A 23,911-nucleotide genomic window follows, 5' to 3' on the forward strand; every position below is an offset into this window, starting at 1 on the left:
ATCTAAACTGAGATGCGTTTTATGGTCCATACAGATACAAGGTTGGCTGCTGCCACAGATTATTTTGGTATTTTTAAAATAATCTGCAACGTGGTGAGTTTTACACAGAAATTAGAAGTGAACCAAATGTAATATTACTAAAAAGCCTCTTTCTGAATGTTTTTTTTTGTGTGTGTGCTCACTATGACTCACGACTAACTGAAAGATCACAACACAGGCCAGTCGACCTCAGGAGATAGTAATAAATCTGTGAATTTTAAGTGGAATAATTGGATTGCAGAATGAGTTTCATGAAAAAGAAAGCCAAAGTGGCTCCATCAGCACGTCCACACAGAGTGGACATTTTGTATCACGAGGATTGCAATAGAGCTGAAGAAATTCCCCAGAAGTCTTACTCATCTATTTAAATGGCTGTCATGCCAAGGAAATTAGACTTATTTTTGTCATTATTACTTCACAAACTATATGTAGCATTCAACATTCTTTCTAATGTAGTCACACACTTTAAATTTAACACTCTTCATTAAGACCTCATTTCTTTTAAGTAGAATATTAGTTTTCATTACGACTCACAGTGATTGATATCTGTTTTCAAGAAAATTCCCTCCTGTTGCTTTCTGTTTAATGACCTGCCTGTGTTGCATATATTATTGTTGTTTTTTTGTTTTGTTTTTTTCACAATGTATTTTTTGCTAATTAACAGAAAATATTGTTCATTATGCTTTTTAGATTCCAAATTTAGGAGGTCTATTTCGTATGTCTTAGCCTTGCCGGGCTAAACCTTTGAAACCTTAAATAAAACAAATCTATATTCGAAAATGCCAGTATGCTTCTGGAGACACGATCACTGTAACTGCAATCAGCTGTCTCGCTTCTGTCAGTGGAGAACCTGGAGCGTGCAGAGGAAGCAAGTCACAGTGTGATCATTTTCTGTCCTCTGTGCAGATGTATTTTTATCAGTGTGGGTGAACAAGACTGGTCTCTGACACCTGAGGCTGAGCCCTGCAGTGCCAGCCTCCAGATGAAATATATGTGCAGAGCTCCAGATTTTAATAAGACATCCACACGTCTCAGCCGGCATGTGTCTAACAGCTTGTCTGGTCTGTGCTTTTGTCATTTGAGCGGCGGTGGCGACAACGGAATGTGTGGCTTGCTGTTGTGTCTGCCTTTATTTTCTAACAATAAAAACAGCAAATCAAGCTGTAAGCCAAGCTGGAGAATTGATTATTTCGTCCATTTCATTTGACGTATTATGTTGAGGCACATAGATGCGCGTATTCACAGTTACGTGCAACAACAGCAAAAAAAGTTTCTCAGTCAAAATCAAAAAGCTGACTTAAATTAGTGTCTGAACCCTGCAGAGTTCTTGCCGGAAGCTTTTCTTCATATCGAAAAGAGCAGCTGTACCGAAATGCAAAGCCTTCATCTTGGCGAGCTCAAGGCACGGGAAGGAGAGCCACTAATCATCTTCCTCTCCCTCCTCCTGCTCCTCCACTTCATTCCTCCCTTCACGGTCATGTGTCATGTTCAACCCAGCTGACACGGGGGGCACCACTCACCCATAACTCCTGGCTGTTAGTTGCATTGGATACACAGCCGGGAGCGACAGCCGATGTGCACATGGAGGATCTCACCAGGTGCACACATCGATTTCATCCACTGAGGGAGGCAACATCAGGAGCACAGCCAGAAACTCTGGCTCCTATGTAGGAATCATCTTGGTGGCCTTTAATAACAAAACATCAATATCTGCCCTGCACAATTTTCCCATGATATAAGAGACAAAGAAATTGTTTTTGTTTTTCTGAAATTACTTAATTGCCATCATTATACCATCACAGAAAAGAAGATGAATACTTAATGGTTTTCATAAAACAATACATTTGACAGACATTTCCCAATGGTAGCTCTTATAATAACTAAAGTTATTCCATACCCATGGAATCAGTTATTGGTTGAAAGTTGAAAAGTTAACCTCCTTTGCTTAATGTGACCAATTTCAAGCTTCTGTAAAACGCTGACAGATAATTTTGTAAAAACCTCTGTGGTTTCGAGGATTATTGTGTCGTTCTTCGGATGACAGATTCATCTTCAAAATGTATATATTAAGTCACAAGAAATCATTAGGAAAGCACTGAAATAGCCTCACAAAAAGTAAAGCAGTTTTTACTCTGCTGTCTGCTCTTCTTAATGTTATTATTGCTGTTAAAAACTTTAAGTTTAATAATAACTATATTGTGTTGCTCACCTGTCTTTTTAAAGAAATATTTTTTTCTTTGTTTCTCTGTTTTTTTGGTGATCGTTTTTTTCTGCCTTCATTTCAGACAGTCACATCCCTCTGTACGTTGAATTAGCCAACAAAAACAGACTAAGCCATTTTGTACACTATTGGTATTATTAATGCAAATGTCAGTAACTTAACCCCTTTCTCCTGCCAGTGGGGCTCATCCTAATGTTAATTAATTAGAAATTGTTTAAACAAAACAAAAAAAAATCATTTGGCAGAGTGCGCTTTGTAAACATTCCCTCTCCACCTTCGGTCTGTCGCCCCTCAGGAAAACTTGTTTTTGTCAGTTTTCCCCGGTGTGCATTTCCAATTTGTGCCTCATGACAAACTTTTATTTTTGTTCTAGCAGGTGAAAAATCAAAACTGCAGGGATTGCTACGAGTGAACAAAATGCAGCACTCAAACTTCCTTCTAGTATGCGTGACATTTCAGTGTTTTCACAAGTCTCGCATTTTGCAGATTTAGCACCGAGTTACTATCGTCTTTGTGGGAATCCAGATCTAGATCCCCTCTGAGTGGGAGCCTGTGGGTCGGTGTGACTGAATCAGTTACACCTTTCATCTGAGCACCGCTTCGGTTTCACTGTGGAGCCCTGCTGGAAGGAGGCAACACAGGTGCTGCTGTGATGCTGCTTGTGCTCCTGCTGTGCGGTGCTGCGGTGTGTGTAGGTGCAGCAGTTCCTGTCTTTTTTTTTTTTCCATGAAGGAAACTAGCTGAGCATTATATGCTTGGAGGTTTGCTGGTGACTTTTGGGACTTCCTCGGCAATCCTGAAGCGCAGAGTTGATTGAAAATTTTATGATTTCTGAAATTGGTTTACGGAGTACGTTGTCAGGAAAGAATCCAAAGCTCTTTTTGTTTGCTGAAATGGGTTGAGTGGATTGGAAACAGCAGCCACTGGGGTCTTCCACCAAGAGCACAGACAGTACGCCTTCATTAATGCTGCTTTGTAGCCACCATGGCCCAGTTTGATTGAGGCCTCATGTCTGTAATGTGTAAATCAGGAGTGGAAGAGGCCATTTTTTAGAAGATTCAGGAAGTAATCACAGACAGTTATGTAAATAAATTATATTTACAGACAAAAACACCATGAGGGATGATTGGACCCACATCCTTTTTTGCCCTTTCCTCTCTAGATGAAGTCGTTGTCTCCTCACGCCAGTGTTTTAATTTAGGATTAGATGTTAAGTTTGCCTCTGGAATTGATCTTAATTTCTGAAAATTTGAGTTGTGACGCGCCAGTCAATAAGCCATTCATGAAAATCTGCCAGTTTTCTCCTGATCAGCAAGTAATTAAATCCATCCACACTTTCCATGAGTGTGTAAACTCATCAGCAAACAGTGCAAACATTTCACGTGTAGTGAACCCAAAGATAGGAGTCGCCTTGTAAACAACTAGCTTTCTGCCACCTCTTTTAAGGAATCAGTGTCTGTAAGTTTTGAGTGATAAATTAAATTATAACTTTTGTGCATATAAAAAGAGAGCTTTAAATGGATCTCAGTTTATTCATAAAACGCTAAATCACAACAAAGCACTTTACAAAGACAATTATTTCAGTACAATCACAGTTCCAATTGATCCTAGTTATCAAGCTCAATTAAGTCATCAAAGTAGCTTAAAAAGTTTCTATCAAAGGAGAGACTTGCAGAAGTGTTTCACTGTGTTGCAGACGCAAATACTTTCTGTAAAAATCTACATAATCTTATTGCATCCATTAAAAACAGCATTTTGCTGTTGAGCTACAGCTGGTGGTGTTATATAATTTATTACTTGATGTTAATACATAGACTAAGGGAAACGTTTGAAACAGTAACTAGATTTAGTAGTATTATTCATTCCAGGAATTTAAAATTGACACACAAAACAAACCCTTGTCTAGTTCATGCTATTTGTTGAACTTCATAGACAGAAAATAAACCACAATGAATCAAAATGAGGAGATTTGAGTAGTGAGAAAAAAAAAATCTGAAATCAGAGCAGCGTTTGTAAAAGCCTGAATGGCACTTTTTTTATTATTATTTTAAGTGCTGTTAATTTGCTGTGCTATATCTATGTATGTGTACTGTAAAAAGTCATAATCTCACATCAGTGTGAACAACACACACCTAGCTGTGCCTCTCACTGTGTTATTTTTAGTTACAATTTAAATATGAAAATGACTCCCAGATGAAGGTCATCGAGTCACAAGTTCACACATTGCTTTTAAAGTTTAATCTTTAGGCTTCATCAAAGCTGGACACACGAAACGCCAGATGTGTGTGAGAGAGATGTCTTCCAAAGATAACGCACAGTGAGCATTGGAGGAGCTGCCAGTGAATAAGTACGTAACAACAAAGCATGAATAAAACATTTATTTATGGATGGAATCAGCAAATGTGCTCATTATCTGTCAGCTCAATCCTGCAAAGAAGACGAGCTTCCACTTTCTTTTATGTGATAAATCACCAGAAATATCCACAAAGAGGATTAAAACATAGATTAGAGATTGCTTTCTGTGTAATATTTGTTCTGCAGCAACATGCAGTTCAGGTAAAGCATGGCCTCTTGTCATGGCTTTAATCCCTCTACAAAGAAAATATTGTGTAGCTGTGTTACTGTTGCACAGGGATTCACTCAAATGCAATTTGGACGCGTGTTGTCCCAAGGTCAAGTTGTTGTTTTTTTAAATCTTTTGTAGAAGATAGTGATAGATATTTATTCATTTTACATGACACAGTGTCACCTCTGTAGCATGAAAGAAAATTTATTCCCCAAATATTAAAGTATTTCTCCACCAATAATAGTAGCTATTTAGGATGTAAAGATTTCTGTAAGGCCACACCAGCAGCATTAAAAGTTGTTTATGCTTTTTCTTCATTTTTCTTGTCTCTCTTCTTTATAAAAACGTGACTTTCTGTTTGACATAGTGTCAAATAGTTTAGAATTGAAAAACTCACAAATTCCTTAGATCTCCCAGCAGCCATCTTGTGCACGATTTGGAGGTGTGGGCGCTTCTCCTCAGCTGTGAGGCCCATTCAGTAGGGAACTCTGCAAGGGCTCTGAATATGTCACTTTAGTTATTGGTGTGTCCATTGTGGATTGTTTTTTTCAGGCGGTGATATCCTTTTGGTTGTAGTTAGATTAGCAGCCTGCTTCCAAGAATGTTTCAGCAAAACATGTGATACACTAACAGCCTAAAACTGCTGAAGAGTTAAGGAAACACCACACTTTATCACCCTGATTGTTAACAGACAGTGTCCAGTTGGAAGCGTGGCTCCAAGAATATAAAATGTGGCAAGTCGTACTATAAACATCCATCCATCCATCCTGTTTCTGTATGCCCTGGTCCTTAGCACAGCAAATTAATTGTAATTAATTGCAGTAATTTTAACACTTGAAAAAGTTATGACTACTCAAACTATTGTTGAAATAACTCTGAAGAGAGTTAAATTAACACCAGTTCTGATAAGGACCAAATAGACTCTGCATAGTGTTGATTTAACTCTGCAGAAGTCGGGAGGGATACTGGTGTCATTCTGGGCGAGAGGAGGGGTCACCCTGGACAGGTCGCCAGTCTGTCACAGGGCACACTATAAACATTTTCCTTTAAAATACTTGTTTTTTAGTTGATGTGTAGTTTGTGAGGTCTGTAATTTTCTTAATTGGAAAATGTACTGCTATGAATGAACTTGAATGCAAATACATGTCTCAATGACAGAAGAATGGAACAGCAACTAAAACTTTCTAATTCATGCATTTACCCAACAATAAATAAATGGAACACCAAGTTTGAGCCAATTAAATAGCTAACTATAAGAAAATGTTCAAGACAATCAACCTCAACTACAAGGAAAAAGCTAAATTAATCATTATAATAACACTTCACATAAATTGGAATACTCATCTATGCTTGTGCAACTTGTTATCTAGCTGAGGAACAGTGAAGAGACCGTCATGTCACCTCAAGTCAAACTCTAGCTGACGTCTTTATTGAAGTGGGCCAATTAAAGCCTCCAGAGAATAACACGGGACGTTAAGTAAGCTAAACTGTGCCATACTGAAGGATTTTCAACTGCTTTCATCTGCCCCCTTCTATTTTTTACACAAGCACAACACACATGGCATGCTACTACAAACAGTAAAAAACTGAGCTTTAAGAACAATGTTAGAAAATACTTTAACCTTTGGCTGAAATGTCAAGCTAAGGGCAAATTAGCACAATAATGTGCACAAACTTTCTGAAAAGTCTAGATAAACTGCTGAGAAAGAGCAAAGATGTGAATGACATCATTATAGACGATAAAGAACTCCATCCAGGTTGCATTTGTTTTCTTTTAACAAACAGTTTTCTGGTATTAGCCCGTCTTCTTTGAAGCATGTTCATTATGAGAGACATGATGCATGAAGCTGGCTGGACTCTGTGCTCTGGAGCAAATTTAGATGAATAACAATTAGCGGAATATGTAAATGTTAGTATCCAACTTCATGTATTGTGTATGCACTGAGCTCCTCCGCAGAGCGCTGCATATCAATGGCTTCGCAGCGCTCCAGGCCTCCATCTCAATGCTCCTCCGCTCTCATTTCTCAGCGCCTTAAAATGAGACGTGGACTGTGCTGTGCTGCATAGCTAACTGTACTCTGCTCCCCTTGTTTGTTTCTGATTTCCCACCTTAAGAAGGAGTTCCTTTGGATCTCTTCTACCTATACTTATTAGAGTTGTTTTTACTTATTAGAGAAGACCGCGCATGCTGTTGACAGATCCGTAAAGGAATACAGATGAAGAGTGTTTGCTATGTTTATGAACCGAAATCTATAATAAGATCTTAATTAGCACTAAAATAAATAAGCAAAAACCAGACAGATTTCACTGGCTCTTTGCTTTGGATCCTTTGTTGCAGGCAGCACACACAGATGTTCCTCTGAAACCAAAGCAGCCGGTATTACAGAGGCAGCGCCACGACCGGAAAACAACAGGAATCCCGCCGCCTCACTTTCCATCTCTGTGCCTTTCGGGCTGTTTGCTCAGAACAGCAGCTGAGGAACTCTGGTGATGCTGTCTGTTTCAAACTGGATCAAAGCAGCCACTCATACCAGGGCTGCCAATGGGGAAGATATCAAAGCAAAAAATGGGCACACACACTCACACATATATATACACCATCTGAGGCACTGTGAACGCATTTGGCACGAGAGTTCACACGAGCTCAGAGATATTCAAACAGAGCAAAGCCTGTGAGTCCCGCCTTGGCCCCGTCTGCCCTCGTGGTTATTTTTATGACAACATCAGAGTCTGAGAACCAATGAAGCCATAAACACATGTCACATCAGGACGCCTTCATCAGGCTGCGGTTTTCTATGGATAAAGACGTTGTCCAAGTGGACCAGAACGATGTTTATCAAACAGGGTTTTTTTTTTTCTTGTTAGCTTTGGTTTATTTCTTCTAATCTTTATGAGCTTTAAGATTTATCAAGTGTTTGCCACTGTTCTCCCAGTGAATAAGCGTATTATTTATTTATATATATATATATATATATATATATATATATATATATATATATATATATATATATATATATATATATAAATATATATAAAACAAGAATCTGAAGTTTTAATTTTGCCATGCTCGGTAGTGAATGAAGTTCCAGATTTTCTGCAGCTTTGTGAGTAGAAACATGGCTTAATTAGGATTTAGCAGAAGAAATCCAGGCTGAGTGTGTTGCGTCTGAAATATGTAAAGACGAAGACTAGGAGTGATTTCCCATAGGGATGATGTGGCTTCCAGTTCCTCACAGAACCAGTCACACCTCCTGCCCTTCTAAGTTGTAGCAGTGGAAAACATTATTACCCCTGCAGGGCAATTGGATTTTCAGGGCAGTGGCAATACAAGACATGAAAAAAATAACACACACTCACACACAACATAAGGAACATTCTTCCTACCTACACTAGCACGTAACTCACGGCAGATACATCACTTACTTACTCTAACTCAGCTTTAATTAAAGCTTTAATTTCTTGAGAGACAAAAGAAAATCTGGATCTGTTTTTAGTTAGAAAAAAAAGGAAGGGGCAGAAACAACGTCTCGGTGGCAGAAGTTTGAATGCAGAAACTACTGGGTGTGTAGAGTAACAGATGATGTGTTTGCCTGTCTTTGTCAACTTGGTAGAGCAATCCCAAGTCGCTTGGACCACTGGCAGCTCTGATTGTCTTTCTGGCTAACTTTTTCTATACATCAGCAGAACTGCCAAAGCAGCAGATGATAAAATATGCTGAAATAGTTTCAATAAATGCAGCATAAAACTTACAGAGCCTTCTGTTGTTGACTTTAAAAACAAGCCATTTCTCTAAGAAGGGCATTCTTTGCTGTGCCTTAGCATGCAGGGGATCAGCCCATGAGTCCCATTTCAGCTTATTGTCTCACACAATTGCCAAGCGACTTGTCGCATCACAACCACAAATTTCAGCATTTTAAATAGGACTTAGAGAGATAGACCAATACAACGTACCAATACCAATACATTAAATATAAATGCAGGCAGCACACGACTTGTGTTAGAATGAAGAGGTCAAAGTCCAGGCCTAAACCCAAATTAAAACCCACATTAACCCATGAGAGAACCTGTGACAAGATTTGAAAACTGCAGATCACAAGCAGTGTACATTCAATGTGACTGGGCAATAATTTAGTCTCTGCATTTCTAAAGATAGTGAAGGCAAGCCCAGAAGGCTTACAGCAGCAACTGCTGCATAAAATGCCTATTTCTGGCTCAGGAGAATAGAACAGAAAGAAACTCATTTTCTTAAAAAAGAGAAAGAAAGAAAAAAGGGAAAACATTTTATCATTTTTCTTCCATTTCACAATTATACACTATTTATATTGGTTTATCGGATAAATAATGTAGGTGTTACTCCTACATTAATGTTGCTCCAACTATTCGTTCTCAGCATGACATTTTTTGTGTTAGTGTTTCATTGCATTTCCAAATTATTTCATTCCACTTCTAGCTCTGGTTGTAAATCTAAATCATTGATTTGAGCCTTATTAATATGCCGTGTTTGCACATTCTTTTGTGACTCTCTGATGTGTCAATTCATAAATTCACAATGATTGTACAACCTCCTTTTTCCTCATTGTTTCTCTCTACTGCTCTTTGTTCCTGGGTCTTGGCTCTTCTCTCTGAGGGATTGTATCTGTTCACTCTTCCTCAGCCGAGATCATTTTTCACACCGCCAAACAGCCGCAGGATTCCCGTCTCCACGCTCAGATTCTGTTTACTTCGACACTTTCTAGAACATGCAGTTCTTGGGGAAAATTGGTTTCAGCAAACGCTTTTTTCCTCCAGCGAGCTTGATATCCTCTGACTCTGTCCTCCTCATCTCTCTCACCCTCTTGTTGATGTTAAAGCTGAGTCAACAGCTGATGTACTGCGCCATCAATCTCAGGACACTAAATGCATCATCCAGATAAACTAAATCTTTTAGTTGTCTTTAAGTAAAAAAAACAAAAAAAACAATTACCTTATGTTGCAGATCTGTAGACGCACAGACCTTGAGACAAGGGGCAAGAATAGCAGAAGAGTGGACTAGAAACAGAATAGAAATGTCATTAATTGTCCTTCATTGGGAAAATTCAAAGAAAAAGATAGAGGCCCAAACCAAATTTAGACTCATGCTTTTATTTCTCAGAAAAATTCTGATTAGTTTCAATTTATATTGAAGTAAATTCCTTCTTGTTGTTTTTTTCTAAAACCGAAAGAAAAAGAGGATATGTGGAAACTTGGTAGGTTTGTGTGGGAACAATAGATGCAAATCGAACAATCAGCATTTTGCAAAACATCTATCAATTCAGTTCAAGTCCAGTTCTCTAGAGGTACCATCCGGCAACCTTTAGCTATATCAAACGACTGAATTCTCTAATCAATTCTGCAGAGATCTGGTAGCGACCAATTCATTTGATCCAGGATACAGGATAAACTTGCAGGATACTAGACCTTGAGGACTGGATATGGGCACTCTGGGTCTAGATTATTATAGGGAGGGTATTCTCCTTGTTCCCATGATGCCTTGTGGAAAATCTCTTGGCATCTCCTAGGCCGACATTTTGACATGTAAACAAACTGTCCTTTATGGAGCAGAAATGGAAGAAAAGCATGTGTGAACGTCATCTATTACATCTTAAATCTGGGAAACCCTATTAGAGACTGCTGAGATCAGAGTTAAAAAATAAACATATTTTTTCCTGGAGCAAAAAAGGTTGTTGTAATCGTGTACTCAGTCATTCTGAAATAACATGAATGCAGTTAAATACTCTCCTTGGATTCACAAATTACTTGCAGGTATTAGTTTTTATGTTCTCCCTATGATCACTGCCTTTTAGTGGTTTTGTTTGATGCAGAGTGCCTAATATCGTCTTATCTTTACAGCATTCATGATCCCAACCAGCTTCCCAGAATTTTATTCCAAGCGTTAATTATTCAGTTCATGTCTCTATTCACTAAAAGATACATCAACCGTGAATATTAATTGAGCCGAATCTGTGGGTAATTTGATTATTCTGTTTAGTTTTGTGTTTATAGTTGGAGCAATTATATAACACGTACAAAGTGAGTAAGGATTTCACCATACATAGCGATTCAAATGTATTCTACATAGTTTCTGTATCATATTCCCTTTGCTTGTGTTTAGAGGGAAACTTGAGAAGAAATGTAATTTAAAACTTGTCGGCTACGGGGTTATAATTTCTGTTCTACGGTTTACCTTAAAGAAAATATTGAATCTTGACAATGTGGCACTAAGTTGGTTCAAGTGACTACATTATTCTAACATTGTGCATGTTCAAATATTCACAGACACACAATGCTCTTGCCAAACTGTCTCAGTCCTGAGGAGGGTCACCTTAACTTCTGATCGAGTTAGAGGTCACAGATAATAATCAAAGCTACTTATAGGCAAAGGGAGAAGATGGTTTATTCCACTCCCCACCTCTTTGATGGCTCCTTACTGAGTAATTCAGACTGAATAATGCAACTCTCTAATGCCCCTCGCATGGAGCACACAAGTGTAGAGAATAGTGCTTCTAGGTTTTTCTTGGCCTCAAGAGGGTTTTTCCTTCAGGCTTTTTGCATTTTGATCAGGAGGTTCTCTCTATATGAAGCTTGCAAGAAAAAATATATTTTAAATATATATATAGTAAAGATTTATTTGTAAGAAATTCCTCCAACTTGATCAATGCTACAGTCTGTGATAATGTGAAGTTCTGTTTTCTGAAGTTGACAGTCAACATTCAAAGGATGTTAAAGGAACCAAAAACTCGTACTCATGCTGTACATTTTTTTTCAAAGTACAGTTCTCTCTCCCCCCTCCAGGACTTTTATATTGTTGCAAACTTCACTGTTCCAATACAACCTGGAATAATTTACATCAATTATTGATTCCTGATAAATTCACCAATACTAGTCATTAGAAGAGTCAATGGTCATAATCAGTTACACACACATAGTCTTTTAGGGGACTGTCAGTGTCAGGAATCAGAACATCAACAACTACAACGACTATAAAGAGGGATATTCCTTCTCTACTGAGTGAGCCATCCCTCCTTCAGTCCTCCCATCTGTCTCTGTCTCCGCAAACTCAGTTATGGTGCAGTGAGAAAAAATTTTTTTTGTGTAAACTGAAAAGGATGGATGAGTAAGAGCGTGAAGATAATCAACGTGCATGTTGTTTTGTTTTGTTTTGTTTTGTTTCGTTTGAGATGTGCACGCTAAGCATCAGAGCATCAGTGTCAGCCGTCTCCTACACCCCGTTTCCAAGGCTGAGTCAGGCAGAGAGCTGTTTGCTCTTTACCAGTGTGTCTGTGTCAAACACGAACGCTCAAAGTGCGCTCACATTTACAACATAAGGCAAAGATAACCGCAATAAATACAAAAATTAGCTCCATTTTTAACATGCACTCTAGCTGGGTTACAAGCCAGTCAAGTTGAGCCAGAATTGCAACATCAAAAAACTGATTGCCTAGGGGTTGGTGTCATTGGATGAACCATCAGAGCAACTCGGTAACAAGAATCAAATTTGCAACAACTGAGCGCATTCCAAGACTTGAGGAAAATGGCAGCCCTAATTTTAAAGCTGCCGTCCAAAAATGTTGTGTTTGGCGGCACAAACAAATCACATCGTGTCACTTCTTCAGGCTCCCTTGCTACTAACATCTCAACCCTAGAAGAGCCAGTAGAACCGAGCTGAGTTAGTCCATGCAAGTCATAGTAGAATGAGAATCTAACGCACTTTTTGAAGGAAAGTTTTTGTCTGTTTTTCTGGACTCAAGATGACAAAATGTGTGACAGAAATTTTGTTGCATGGAGGTATGAATTTCACCTTATAGGTGGTGTAAAATTTCTATTTATCTTAACTCAAATTTTTTCTGCAAATTGAGAGTACTTTAGCTTAAAAGTAACTTGCAATTGTCCACAATTTTTTCGATAATACATAATGTAAGATAGTATTTTAAGATGCTTGTGCATCAAACAACCTCTATCATCTGTTTGGAGAACAAAACAGCAGGATTTAAATTGATTACCAAAGAAATCAATTTAAATCCTTGGTCCCTAATGCCTGTCCAGCAGCCTGTGTGCTGCACACCCACATTAATTTCATTGTTTGATTGCATATTTCTTACAGTGTCAAATCTGAAAATCCACATGCAGCACAGAGTTTGTTTTTTTTTCTTCAGCATCATTGTTGCCTTAAAAGCAAATTTCTCTCCAGTCGCCTCTCAGTAGATTCTATTGAAAAGCCTGCATGACGCCAAGCGCGGCGCTCGAATATTAATACTGCTCTTGCAAAATCCATTCACATGCATCCACTTAAGCTACAAGGCAAAAAAAGAGGGTGAAAAAAATGAAATTAAAACAATAGCTCAATCGAAACACCAGCAGCCATACAGTGAGATGGAAAGAAACTCAGACAAGGCCTTTGAGTGCTGACTTTGGTCTTGCAGTAATTGTTGCATAACTTCACTTAATGGGTTGCTGCTTCCAGACGAGGCCAGCCACAGACCTGTGTGGGAAGAAGTTCATTATTCTGTTTTCTAAATGCTCGGAGTGTGATCTCAGCGCTCTCTTTGCTGGCCATTTTCTTCTCCACGATTTTCCCGAGACGAATCAAGCTCAGGAGACGGCGGAATCTGCCCACAGGGCCGCTCACACGCTGGCGTAAGTCCAGCAGGATGTAATGTATTTGTAAATTGGACACAGTCAGACACACACCTACATACAGTAGCTTAGGCAAAAAAAAAAAAAAAAAAAAACATTAAAGTGAATGTCATTTTTACTGCTATATTGCACGATTTTAAACCCTCTTTTAGCATTTGACAGAAAGTAATCGAGTGGTTTATATTATAAACACAAACCCTGCATCCTTTAAAGCCTAGACAAGCTCTCTAGATCTGCGCTGTTTGTGCACTCTCAAAGCTTTTGAATGTGTAGAGCCTGTTGTGGACAGCAGCCATAGAAAGTCATGCTTTTACATCAAAGATTGTTGCTTTTCACAGACTGCCAACAAACCCGAAACCTTCCCATGTGGAGCCGCTTTGTGACCTTTGATGAAATGCCGTGCTCCTCTTCTGTTTAAAGGATTCTGTGTTGCAGCTTGCAGGCTTATCGCGGAACCACAGATGTGCTCATAAACATCCCATAACAGTAACTGTAGGCAAATTGGTTTCTCTTCTACTGCCTTTTTCTCTTGAAGATTAAATCACTTTGGTTTCGTAGTGGGTGCGAGCCTCGAAAAACCTTCTAAATTAGAACGCAATGTCTGGGATCCATGATCATAATCATTCCAATGACCTTTAAGTCTCATTGTGTTTGTCTTCCTGCTTTTTGCCGATATATCCATTCCCCAAGTGTCGCTGCCCTCCTTTTTCATTTCTTCGGTCTCTCTGTGACGCGTTCTGGTCGGCTGGTTCTGGTTCCCTCCGCTCTCTAATAGGCTGTTAGGGCTGACACTTCGGTGCATTGGGCTCTGGCAGATTCAGTATGCTATTTCCTGTTTGTCCTTTTCTAAAAGTGTCTGTGTGCGATGTCTGGAGTTGGAATCAAGTTAATGACCTTTACCCAGTCTTTCAGCATCCTCTGTTGCCTCCTCTTAATACCTCATTAATGACGGAGCTGACATTATCAAACATGAGGGGGTCAATGGTTTACAAAAGGTGCTTTCTGGTTTACATTTACATTCATAAAGAGTAGTGCTAGAATTGCCTAAATTGTCTATATGAGATTTCCTTTTAATAACAATCACCTTTTCTCTGGCAACTGTGCTTTGCAGTAAACAACTCCTCTGAATTGCTTTTATTTTGCATGTTCATAGAATAACTTCAAAAGTTCTGTCATGTCAGTAAATTGTCAGTTTTATAAAAGATAAAACTGTAATTTAAATGTCAAGGTAAAAAAAAAAAACAATCTGAGAAATATTACCTGTGATACTGCCTCAGTGATATTTATCTCTGAACATTTTGCACAATGAATTTTGCACAGTCATTTGGAAATATAACCTATTATGTACCGCATTATAGATATTGTCAATTGTTGAGTTCTTTGTTATTAACTTCTTGAATTAGCTCACAGAACACAACACCTTCCAAAGTAATGTAAAACCTTTATGGGTTTTTATGTTACATTTTGACAGGCTAAGACTATAATTTTTGATGGATTTTATGTGAAACGTATGAGCATTGTATTGACATCTTGAACTGTGTATGAGTTGGACTCTCTGTGGAACAATAGAATAGTAAATATTACATAATATAACAAATTAACCCCTCAGCCTCGGAAAATGTTGCTACAAGTCGTCAACTAAACTAAAAAGATTATGAAAATTCTTCAACATTGGTTTCTGCATTGTGCTACCTGAAGAAATGGACAAAACAAATCTATTTTCTTGCAGTCAGATTTAATATTTGCACTATATTGGTACAAAAAGCTAAAACCACTGCCATTTTAAAGCAGACACTTCATGCACTTCAGTGAGATTCACAATTATCCCTCTTTCAGGTATTCTGTCTGAGACCACTCTCCCAGTGTAAGTCATTTACAATCTCGTGCGCTGTGCCATTCATCTGAGCTTCAGTGGACAATGAAGATCTGCAGAGAGCCGGGTGATAAAAATGGGACAGACATCCGGAGTACAGACTGGGGGAAAGAGAGGGAGAGAAAACAAACGATGACAGCTTCGGGTCTTTAATGGAAGAGCTATAGGAGGAGGAGGCAGAATAAATGGCTTAGCCGATGCCTGCAGATTGTGTTGTCCCCTAATCTGGACTTTTTAGGAGGATAGCCACGACAACGTAGAAAAACTGGTTTCTGTAAATCTTCAGTGCAATCCGTGGGAAATACTTCAATGTATGGTGAAGCTTTAAGCTATTTGGAAAACGTTCTGCTGTCTGGAGCAATGGAGCGTTGCTCTATATGGACCAGCTGCTCTTCAGAGGACAGTGTGCTAACAATATTCAGTGAAACAGGAACAGATGCTCTGCGCTTTCTGGAGACCCTTCACATATGGTCAGAGGCTGAAGCCACACTATAACCCTTTTGTTTCGGGTTACTGATCTTCATCATTATAAGAAGAAACATGTTGGACAAAAGTGAAAATATTTTGTTTTAGGTGTTGATCACAAGTCTAATGGAAGATCTGGTTATCTGCGATTGACAAGCAGTGTAAGTGTAAAACGTGTTCTTTACTCAGTGAGATGACTATCAGCCCATCTGGTAGGTTAATTAGTTTAATGCTTTTCTTACTGTCTTTCTAAATCTTTTTAATGGTTTTAATTGTTTAATTTCTTATGATTGCCAGAACGAATGTTCTGACAGGCAACGACGGTTCATCAATAATCCATGTGTTCACTGGAAAAGTCATGTTTCAGATCTCTGCTGTGGGAGAGCTGTTCTCCTGCCTTATTCAGTTTTAAATTATGTGGACAGGTCGCTCAGCGGCAGGTCAGGTTCACAGAGAGTCTCAGGGGTATTGGCACACATCCATGTCCTTTGACCTTCAGTCTACTGTGATGTTGGTGATAGGATAAGATAATTGTATGAACTGTGCGGCAACAGTGGAAGCACAAGACAAATTTTTTGCATACTAGCTTTATTACCTGGGTACAAATCAGAATAATCTTTAAGCAACATTATAGCAAAGAGGATTAGCTATTTGTGATCTACTTGGAGTAAACAAAACATTTCCATTAACTACAATCTTTGACAAACCGATTAAGTCTTGATAAATAAGGAAGTGTTAACAGTTTGGACCCATCTCTGTTTGCATACGGAGACCATTCCTCCTTAGACTACCTCTCCAGATTATCAGCAGTCCTTGGTAGTCTTTCCTCTCTTCAGCTCTTGATATTGCAGTGACCCTAGAACAATGCTAATTTTGTGTCTAGCGAATTTTTGTATTAATTTTGTTGTACATCTTGGATACTTATCCAGTTAAAATTCCTGATTTTAATCTCGTTGTTTTATTCTTTTAGTACAATCCACCACATTAACATCAAGACCCCTGAATGTCCAAGATCTTGTTTTGCACTCTAACAAGGTTCCCAGGACCAGTGGGAGAGAAAGCGGCCCAAAACCAACACAGATCCTCAACCATAATCAATAGGAGGCATTAGGTGCTATCTTACATTATTCATCTGGTGAATCTTAGTCAGGTCCACTCAGAATACACAGTTCCCGTTTAAGCCTGTTTTGGTTTAGCAAACTCTAAATGTTGATCACTGTGGTGGACGGAAATTACTTTTTTTTCCCAGCATCACTTCTATTCAACTGATTGTAAAGAAGGTAATCAGCCCAAGATGCTACTCCTTGCAGCAGTTCCCTAACAGCGAGCTTTGGAGATTTTCTTCATTTTGTTGGAAAGATAAACATGGCTTCTTGCATCTGTCTTTGTTGCAGTTCCAGCTGTTTAAATTTTGTCATTCAGTGCTCTGACTGTAGAGAGAAAAAGAGGGAGAAGTAGGGAGATTGAAGGCATACTGATTTAAACCTCAGTAAACCGCATTGTGCCAGATGGAAGGAAGAGCGGACACAAGGGACAGAGGACACAATAAAAGAATTCAAGGACACAATGAGAAAAGAAGAGAGGAAAGAGAATGGAGAACAACTCAATCAAAGAATGACACAAATGAGCAATCATGCACTGAACCAAGACGGAAGGACACAAGAGAAGAATGGCATACTGAGTAAGGAATGAAGAACTCACAGAAGGGGGAAGGATATGAGGAAAGAAGGATACAATGTAGGTAAGAAGAAAGGGAAGTAGGTCATAGGAATCAAATCCAATTCCATACCTATTTAGATTGCTTGGAAACCCTGTAACGTGAAGGGGTGGTTGCAAACTGTGTCTGATGTGTTTTTGATGATGCCATGGTGACGCAATCAGCTGTTTGCTCTTCAGTTGTATGTAAACTAACTGATTCCTCTAATGCCAAGTTCACGTGGCAAGATTTAAAGCTGATTTTCCAAACCTCAGAGACGACACAAAAGAAATCTTAGGTACAGCAGTGTGTGGTGTTGAGCCACAAGGCGAGAGCAAGACACCACAGACCACCACAAACTGATTTCACTCACCAACATTCAGATGTCAGAAGGGAAATCTCGCAAAATCTCTCCACACCAAACGTGAGCTCAGAGTAAACAAACATGGCTGAATGGCTAAACATCAAACTCAACTGGTTACATACAATCCAACATGTCGAAAAGCCCCAATTTCAGATTGAAGTGTTCCCTATGTCTTTCCACACTGACCTGATCACTCTTACAGTAATACACACCACCACACACAGCAGGAATGTCTCTAAAAATGATCCCAAGTGTCATCCCAATAATTGGGGCACCTTAAGATTGTCAGAAGGGAGAAATCGGGACAAAAGTTGGCAGAAAATATCTTGTCTTGAGAGCTTAGCATTAGAAATTGCATCAGTCAATTGAAATAAAGTGAAGACATGGAACCAAACTGTTAATTCTCTGAGTCATGGCTTTCACTTGAATGGCTGTGAGTCCCTCTGCTTGAAACATGCTCAGATATCATACAGTCAGGAAGCATACATCCCTTCAATTCTGCTGTCAATTTATTCTTTTTTATCTTCAGTAATATGAATATTATATTTAGTAATATAAATATGACTAAATCTTTAGACAGTAACAATGTCCTGGGTGTAATAGCCCATCAAACATTTCATTCATTTGGCTTTTCCAGCATAAGAGCTTTAACCTTCCAAACAGCCACATTGATCTACACATGCAGCTGAAAACAATCCTCTCTTATTTCCTTTCTAATATCATGACCAGTGAGTCACACAGGGAAAATTTTAGCCCTGAATTTGGTTTGTGTTATATTTCTTTTTTCAGTTAACCCTCCCTCCCTCATCACCTTTTTCTTTTTTTTTCTTTTTCTTCCCCCTGTCTCTACGGCAACTTCAGCAGAGGCTGAACCAATTCATTAGAAGGCTCAGAAAGTCGATTATGCTAATATTTTTCTTTGCTACAGGGCTTCCAACGTCAGCTACTCTTCATAAACTTTCATATATTTTATTTAGACCTAATTTAGATTGGAAAATTGGCTCTCTCAAGTACAGAGGGCAAAAGGGTTTTAGATAAGAAGGGAAGGGCGAGGAGGGAGGCGGTGGCTCCACACAGAGCGGAGTGCAGTGATGATGAAGGAAGGGTAAGCCTGGTGTCAAGGGACCATCCACAGGAATCCCTCTTACTTATTCATGCAGCTGCTGAGCATCAGGGAATCTCCCAGCCTCATTATGAAACGAGTATTTGCACAAGCTAAGAGAACAGGAGAGCTCTTGCTTGAAAGCCTCCGCTTATCCTCCCTACTCTCCTCCTCTCGTCATCACTTTTTTAGATCAGATTACTCAAGGGGAGCCATGTCAAGCTTCATTCACTGAGATGCTTCTCCAACTGTCCTAAATCCCTCACTTCTTTTTTTTTTTTTTTTTTTCTGAAGGGCAAGCAGCGTCTATAAAAAGTTTGTGTTGCTGCATGGCAGGAAGTGAAAGGGCGTGCAGCGGTTTCCTTTAGCTGATCATTTTTGTCTTTGCTAACATGACTGAAGACAGGGGTTTTCGGTCACATAACAAGGACCACCCAAATGCTAAGTTTTCAAGGGTTGGATACTACCAACATACGGTGTTTTTTAGCTGTTGTTGTTGTTGTTTTATGTATTTCCAGGATGATGTACTTGAAGGAATGATGAGTTTGAACAAATTGGAATGTGATAGGAGATCAAAAAATCTACTTTATTGCACTACTAAAAATTTGCATCTCTAATCTTTCATATGTACAGATCGATAAGAGTACAAAACGGGGGAGAAATACTTTCTTGCTAGCTTGTATTGTTGAGAGTAGTACCTAATCCCCCAGTCTACCGACTAGACACACTGGGATCTTAATAGTTTTGAAGCTGAAAATAGAGCACTGTTTTCATTACTACATGAAAACAGTGCTTCAAAGGTCTCTCTTGTCTTTCCTATTTAGAAGAGTTAACAGTGAGTTTACTGTTTTTGCTATATTTCATCAAGGCAGAAGATCTTGAATTAATAACCAAAAGGTCCCTACACACTGAAGGATAAGTAAATGAGAATACTTCCTCCTTCACTTGAATGAACATAATCAAATAGATGTTTTTTTTATTTGTAGAACAATTATGCTACTGCAATAAAATGAATTTATTTTGAGCCTTTTTTTACATCTTCAACAGGGGTGCTAAAAAGTATAGGTTATTCTGCAATACAAACATGAAAGGACCGTTTCCCTTCAGGTTTGTGTTTTTTAATTAATCTGTCAACAGGAAGCAGGAATCTGTTGATAGTTTCCAGATCACTGTTTCACAAAATGCTAAGCATTTGTAGACGTCGCTGATCCTCAGTCTGCAACACAAAAAAGCAAAAATATCTAAACTGTGATGCATGAGTCTCCTTTTCATCCCTGCCTCTCAGTCTGAACGGTGCCTTATGATGCATCAGCTCATTTCAGATTGGAGGTGAAACCTATTTATATTTCTGGCTCATGCGATCCCTGTGCCTTCCTCCTCTGGGCCAGACAAAGATCAGAAAGACCCAGGCTTTCTTTTCTCTTTTTTTTCTTTTGCCGGAGCTTGCCTGTAACTATTAAAATGACAAGGCTGGCTCGTGGCATGAAATTAAGGAGCTGAGGCCCATTGAGCTGCCCAGCTGATGGAGGCAGCGGATAATAAATCCAGGGGAGGAAAAGGTACAGGGAGAATGGATGAACGTGGCAGCTCAAGTCAGCCTCAGGGGCACTCAGGATGCCTTTATTAGCATGGCTGTTTTATTCCAACACCTCTTTCTCTCACCGACCAAAAGCATCAATATGCACACTTAATCTCAAGACAGCGATGTGCTGTATATTTATGCTGTAAGGCACAATTTTTCTTTGTTTTATTCATTTTAACTAGGCAACTAGAGGGAGATAAGCGCACATTGGCAACAGCATGCTTTTAATTAAGATTTACAATGGTAATACAAACAAACTATAAACAGAATGGACACTATAACTTTCCTAGTTATAGTGTCCAGTCAAAGTGCTTTAATTCACCAATATGCATGTCTGTGGGCAATCTAAGGTAAGTTATTTACCCAGGAGGTCATTGTCATGTGTTAGGAGGAAGCTGGAATAGAATAGAATAGAATAGAATAGAATAGAATAGAATAGAATAGAATAGAATAGAATAGAATAGAATAGAATCTTCATTGTCATCTGTAAAAATTGTTCAACAGAATTTGGGTGCAATTCTCCAGAGAAAAACAATGTCTCACCTTAAAATAGACTTTATCTAATTACTAATACTGCACTCATCCCATCACAAAACTTTAAACTTTACTAAATTACAGACATAAATGAACAGACAAGGTCAATTTAATTACTTTGCTGCAATCAGCATGGTCATGGCAAATGGGTAAAACCTCTTTCTCAGACTGTTGGTTCTATTCTCCACAGATCTGAAGCATTTTCCTAAATCTCTGCAAAGACCATGTGCAAAGTCGGGGTACTCTACCCACTGAGTCACAGTTGCCCACTTAGTTTTGCATTCATTTCCAGTATGACCGCTCCTGAAGAAGATAACCCATGGCTGAAGTCAGCCAGCGTGTTGCGTCTTCGGAGTGACTCATCCGGTGTGTGCTGGCAGTGAAAACTGGTGGGCATCAAATGATTCATCATACTCCCAGTGTGTTCTCGCTTGAAATCCCACAGCCGACTGGTCACCCAGACTGTCTGCCATCACTACATCACACCCTCGAGCTGCCAGGCCGGCTAACCCTTTCATAAATCTACCTCTACGGTGCAGTCACAAGCTTTCTCTGTGACTCAGAGGTGTAATAGTGGCAGCCCCTCCTGCTCCACCTCAGTCCTTTCAGAAGGCACACACGTGACAATAATTATTCAAAATAGAAAAGTTCTAAAATATTACAAAATATTGGTAAATACAGTTATAACAGTCTTATCAATGCTACATACAGTCTACAAAGACTGCCCAGGTTTTTAATAAATTCAAAAAAATGTTTAGTATTATTGAAAATGTTATTTATTTCAGTAACTTAGTTCACTAAGTAAAATACATACAGACTAATATGTTAAAAGCTTTATTTTGGGAAATTATGATTATTTTCTGTTTATTGCTAATAAAAACGCAACAATTAAGATTTAATATTACATTGGACAAAAAAAATAAAATAAAATAGGCAAAACATTTAATTACGAAAAATGTTGCTCAATGTTCCTAAAAGCAAAATTTGCCTTTCTTCCAAACAAAACTACCAGCCGTATGCACTGCAGAAATATGTGGGGGAGGGACCAAGCTTCATTATTCTATGCTTCAAACATCTGAAAACACTCTGGTACTTCGTCCCTGGAATCTCATTTAAATATCTGTGGGAAAAGTTTAGTGGGAATTAATTTTGCTAGCTTTTTAAAACCTTGGTAACTTCATAAGGGTAACCAAATCATTTCTGTAGGTAAGTGTTACTTAACTGTGAATAAAAACAGTTATGGTCAAATGGTCAGGCATTGGACTGACAGACTGATTAGGGATTTGTGCACAAAACTGCGATTTGCATGTTTTTGTGAAGCTGAGCAGCAGAATGGACATTTGTTTTATTTCTTTCAGTAGTAAATCTGTTTTTGTTTGGGCTCATCATTAGCGTGGCAGCGTCTGAAAAAGCCCAACAAGAGCAGAAGGAGCTGCGAGATTAAACGCAAAGTTGGCAGAAATTCAGGCAATCCAGTAGAGCACTGCTGGAGAAAAAGAAAGCCCTTTCTCAGAGCTCTTTCCTAAACCCTCTCTGTTATGGATCTATTATTTCTTATGTAATGACGCGCTCTGCGCCAGGGTCTGTCGGGCTGTCATTGAAGCACCCAGTGGCCTTTTTCTTCCAATAATGGAAGAAAAGGGCTTGAAAAAATGATGCAGTGTCAAGTCTGGAAACCCAAGCATTCACCCAACAGTCAGACACAATGGCTTTTAAAGCTTTGTTGGTTGTAAGAAAGATGTCAGTGAATCCTTCTAAAAAAACTATTTTGTTTTTACTTTACAAACAGACCACCAGGCTTTTTAGTCCAATATATAGCCGCCCTCATAATTTAGCCCACTTACTTTGGAACAAACAAGCACTTTATTAATTTTTCAAGGGGATTAAATAATTACTCTCAAAGCACTCCACTTGCATAACTGTCATGTTTTGTGGCTTAAGCCTGGGCAGCTAAAATAAAGTTTGCTTTTTTTGACCCAGTACTGTGTCTCCTTTGTCTCATCTGCAGGGTTTTTAGGACACAGTCACTTGAATGGTATTACAACAACGTGAAGAGCCGCTTCAAGAGGTTCGGCAGTGCCAAGGTTCTGAAAACTCTGTACAGGAAGCACATCATCGAGAGAGGAACGTTCTCTGATCTCCCAGGTAACTTCAGCGTCTGTCTTTCCTTTGACTGGCCGTGTGTGTGTGTGTGCGTGTATGAACTACATCAAGTCGCCGGCCTGCTGCCACATTAGACATGGTTGGATGAAAGGGGTCTGTCCTGTTTGGCCGGAGACGTGTCAGACTTCATCAAGCCAAAGTTATCGGGTCTTAGTTGGATCCACGGATAGGCTTATTATTCTGCTTTGGTAAATGATCACTCATTTTTTTTATCAACACATTTTGTCCTCTCTGTCTCTGAAGGATTAGTTTCTTTCTGTTTGACAAGCTAAAGTAATGTTTTTCCTCACAGACTCAGCTCTCTAATATCAGCTTTACACTGCTCGGAAAAACTTTGTTCTTCAACTTCTTGAGACTGGGATCTGATGTGACACATTTTGAGATATTTTAGTTTGCTTCCTGTTGCCACCCTGGTTCTGTTTCAGAGATCTCTTGACTCTACAGGTTTGGAACTGCTAAACCTGAATGTGACTAGTGAAACTCAACCAACCAAAGGTAGTTCATATTTTAACAAGCGGGTAATGTATTCATTTATTTTTCTTCACACAGGATCTGGTAGGTAAAGACATTTTTGTACCTTGAGTAAAGGAAGTTAATGTTTTAAAAATGGCGGCTTGGATTATTGCTCGCTATTGGACATGAAAGTCGTTTTAT

General features: G+C 39.0%; 1 protein-coding gene across 6 annotated transcripts in view; it reads left to right on the forward strand.

The window, feature by feature from the left end:
* LOC122823908 (rab effector MyRIP-like) overlaps positions 1 to 23,440 on the forward strand; it is an 84,645-nt gene extending 61,205 nt beyond the window's left edge. For all 6 annotated transcript variants that reach the window (XM_044103923.1, XM_044103924.1, XM_044103927.1 and 3 more), the window contains one exon: positions 23,103 to 23,440. In XM_044103923.1, coding sequence (XP_043959858.1) covers positions 23,103 to 23,331 — 229 coding nt within the window. In that variant the 3' untranslated portion in view covers positions 23,332 to 23,440. The remainder of the gene's footprint in view (positions 1 to 23,102) is intronic.
* Positions 23,441 to 23,911: the final 471 nt, after the last annotated feature.

The sequence above is a fragment of the Gambusia affinis genome, linkage group LG21, assembly GCF_019740435.1.
Source record: "Gambusia affinis linkage group LG21, SWU_Gaff_1.0, whole genome shotgun sequence".
NCBI classification, from domain to species: Eukaryota; Metazoa; Chordata; class Actinopteri; order Cyprinodontiformes; family Poeciliidae; genus Gambusia; species Gambusia affinis.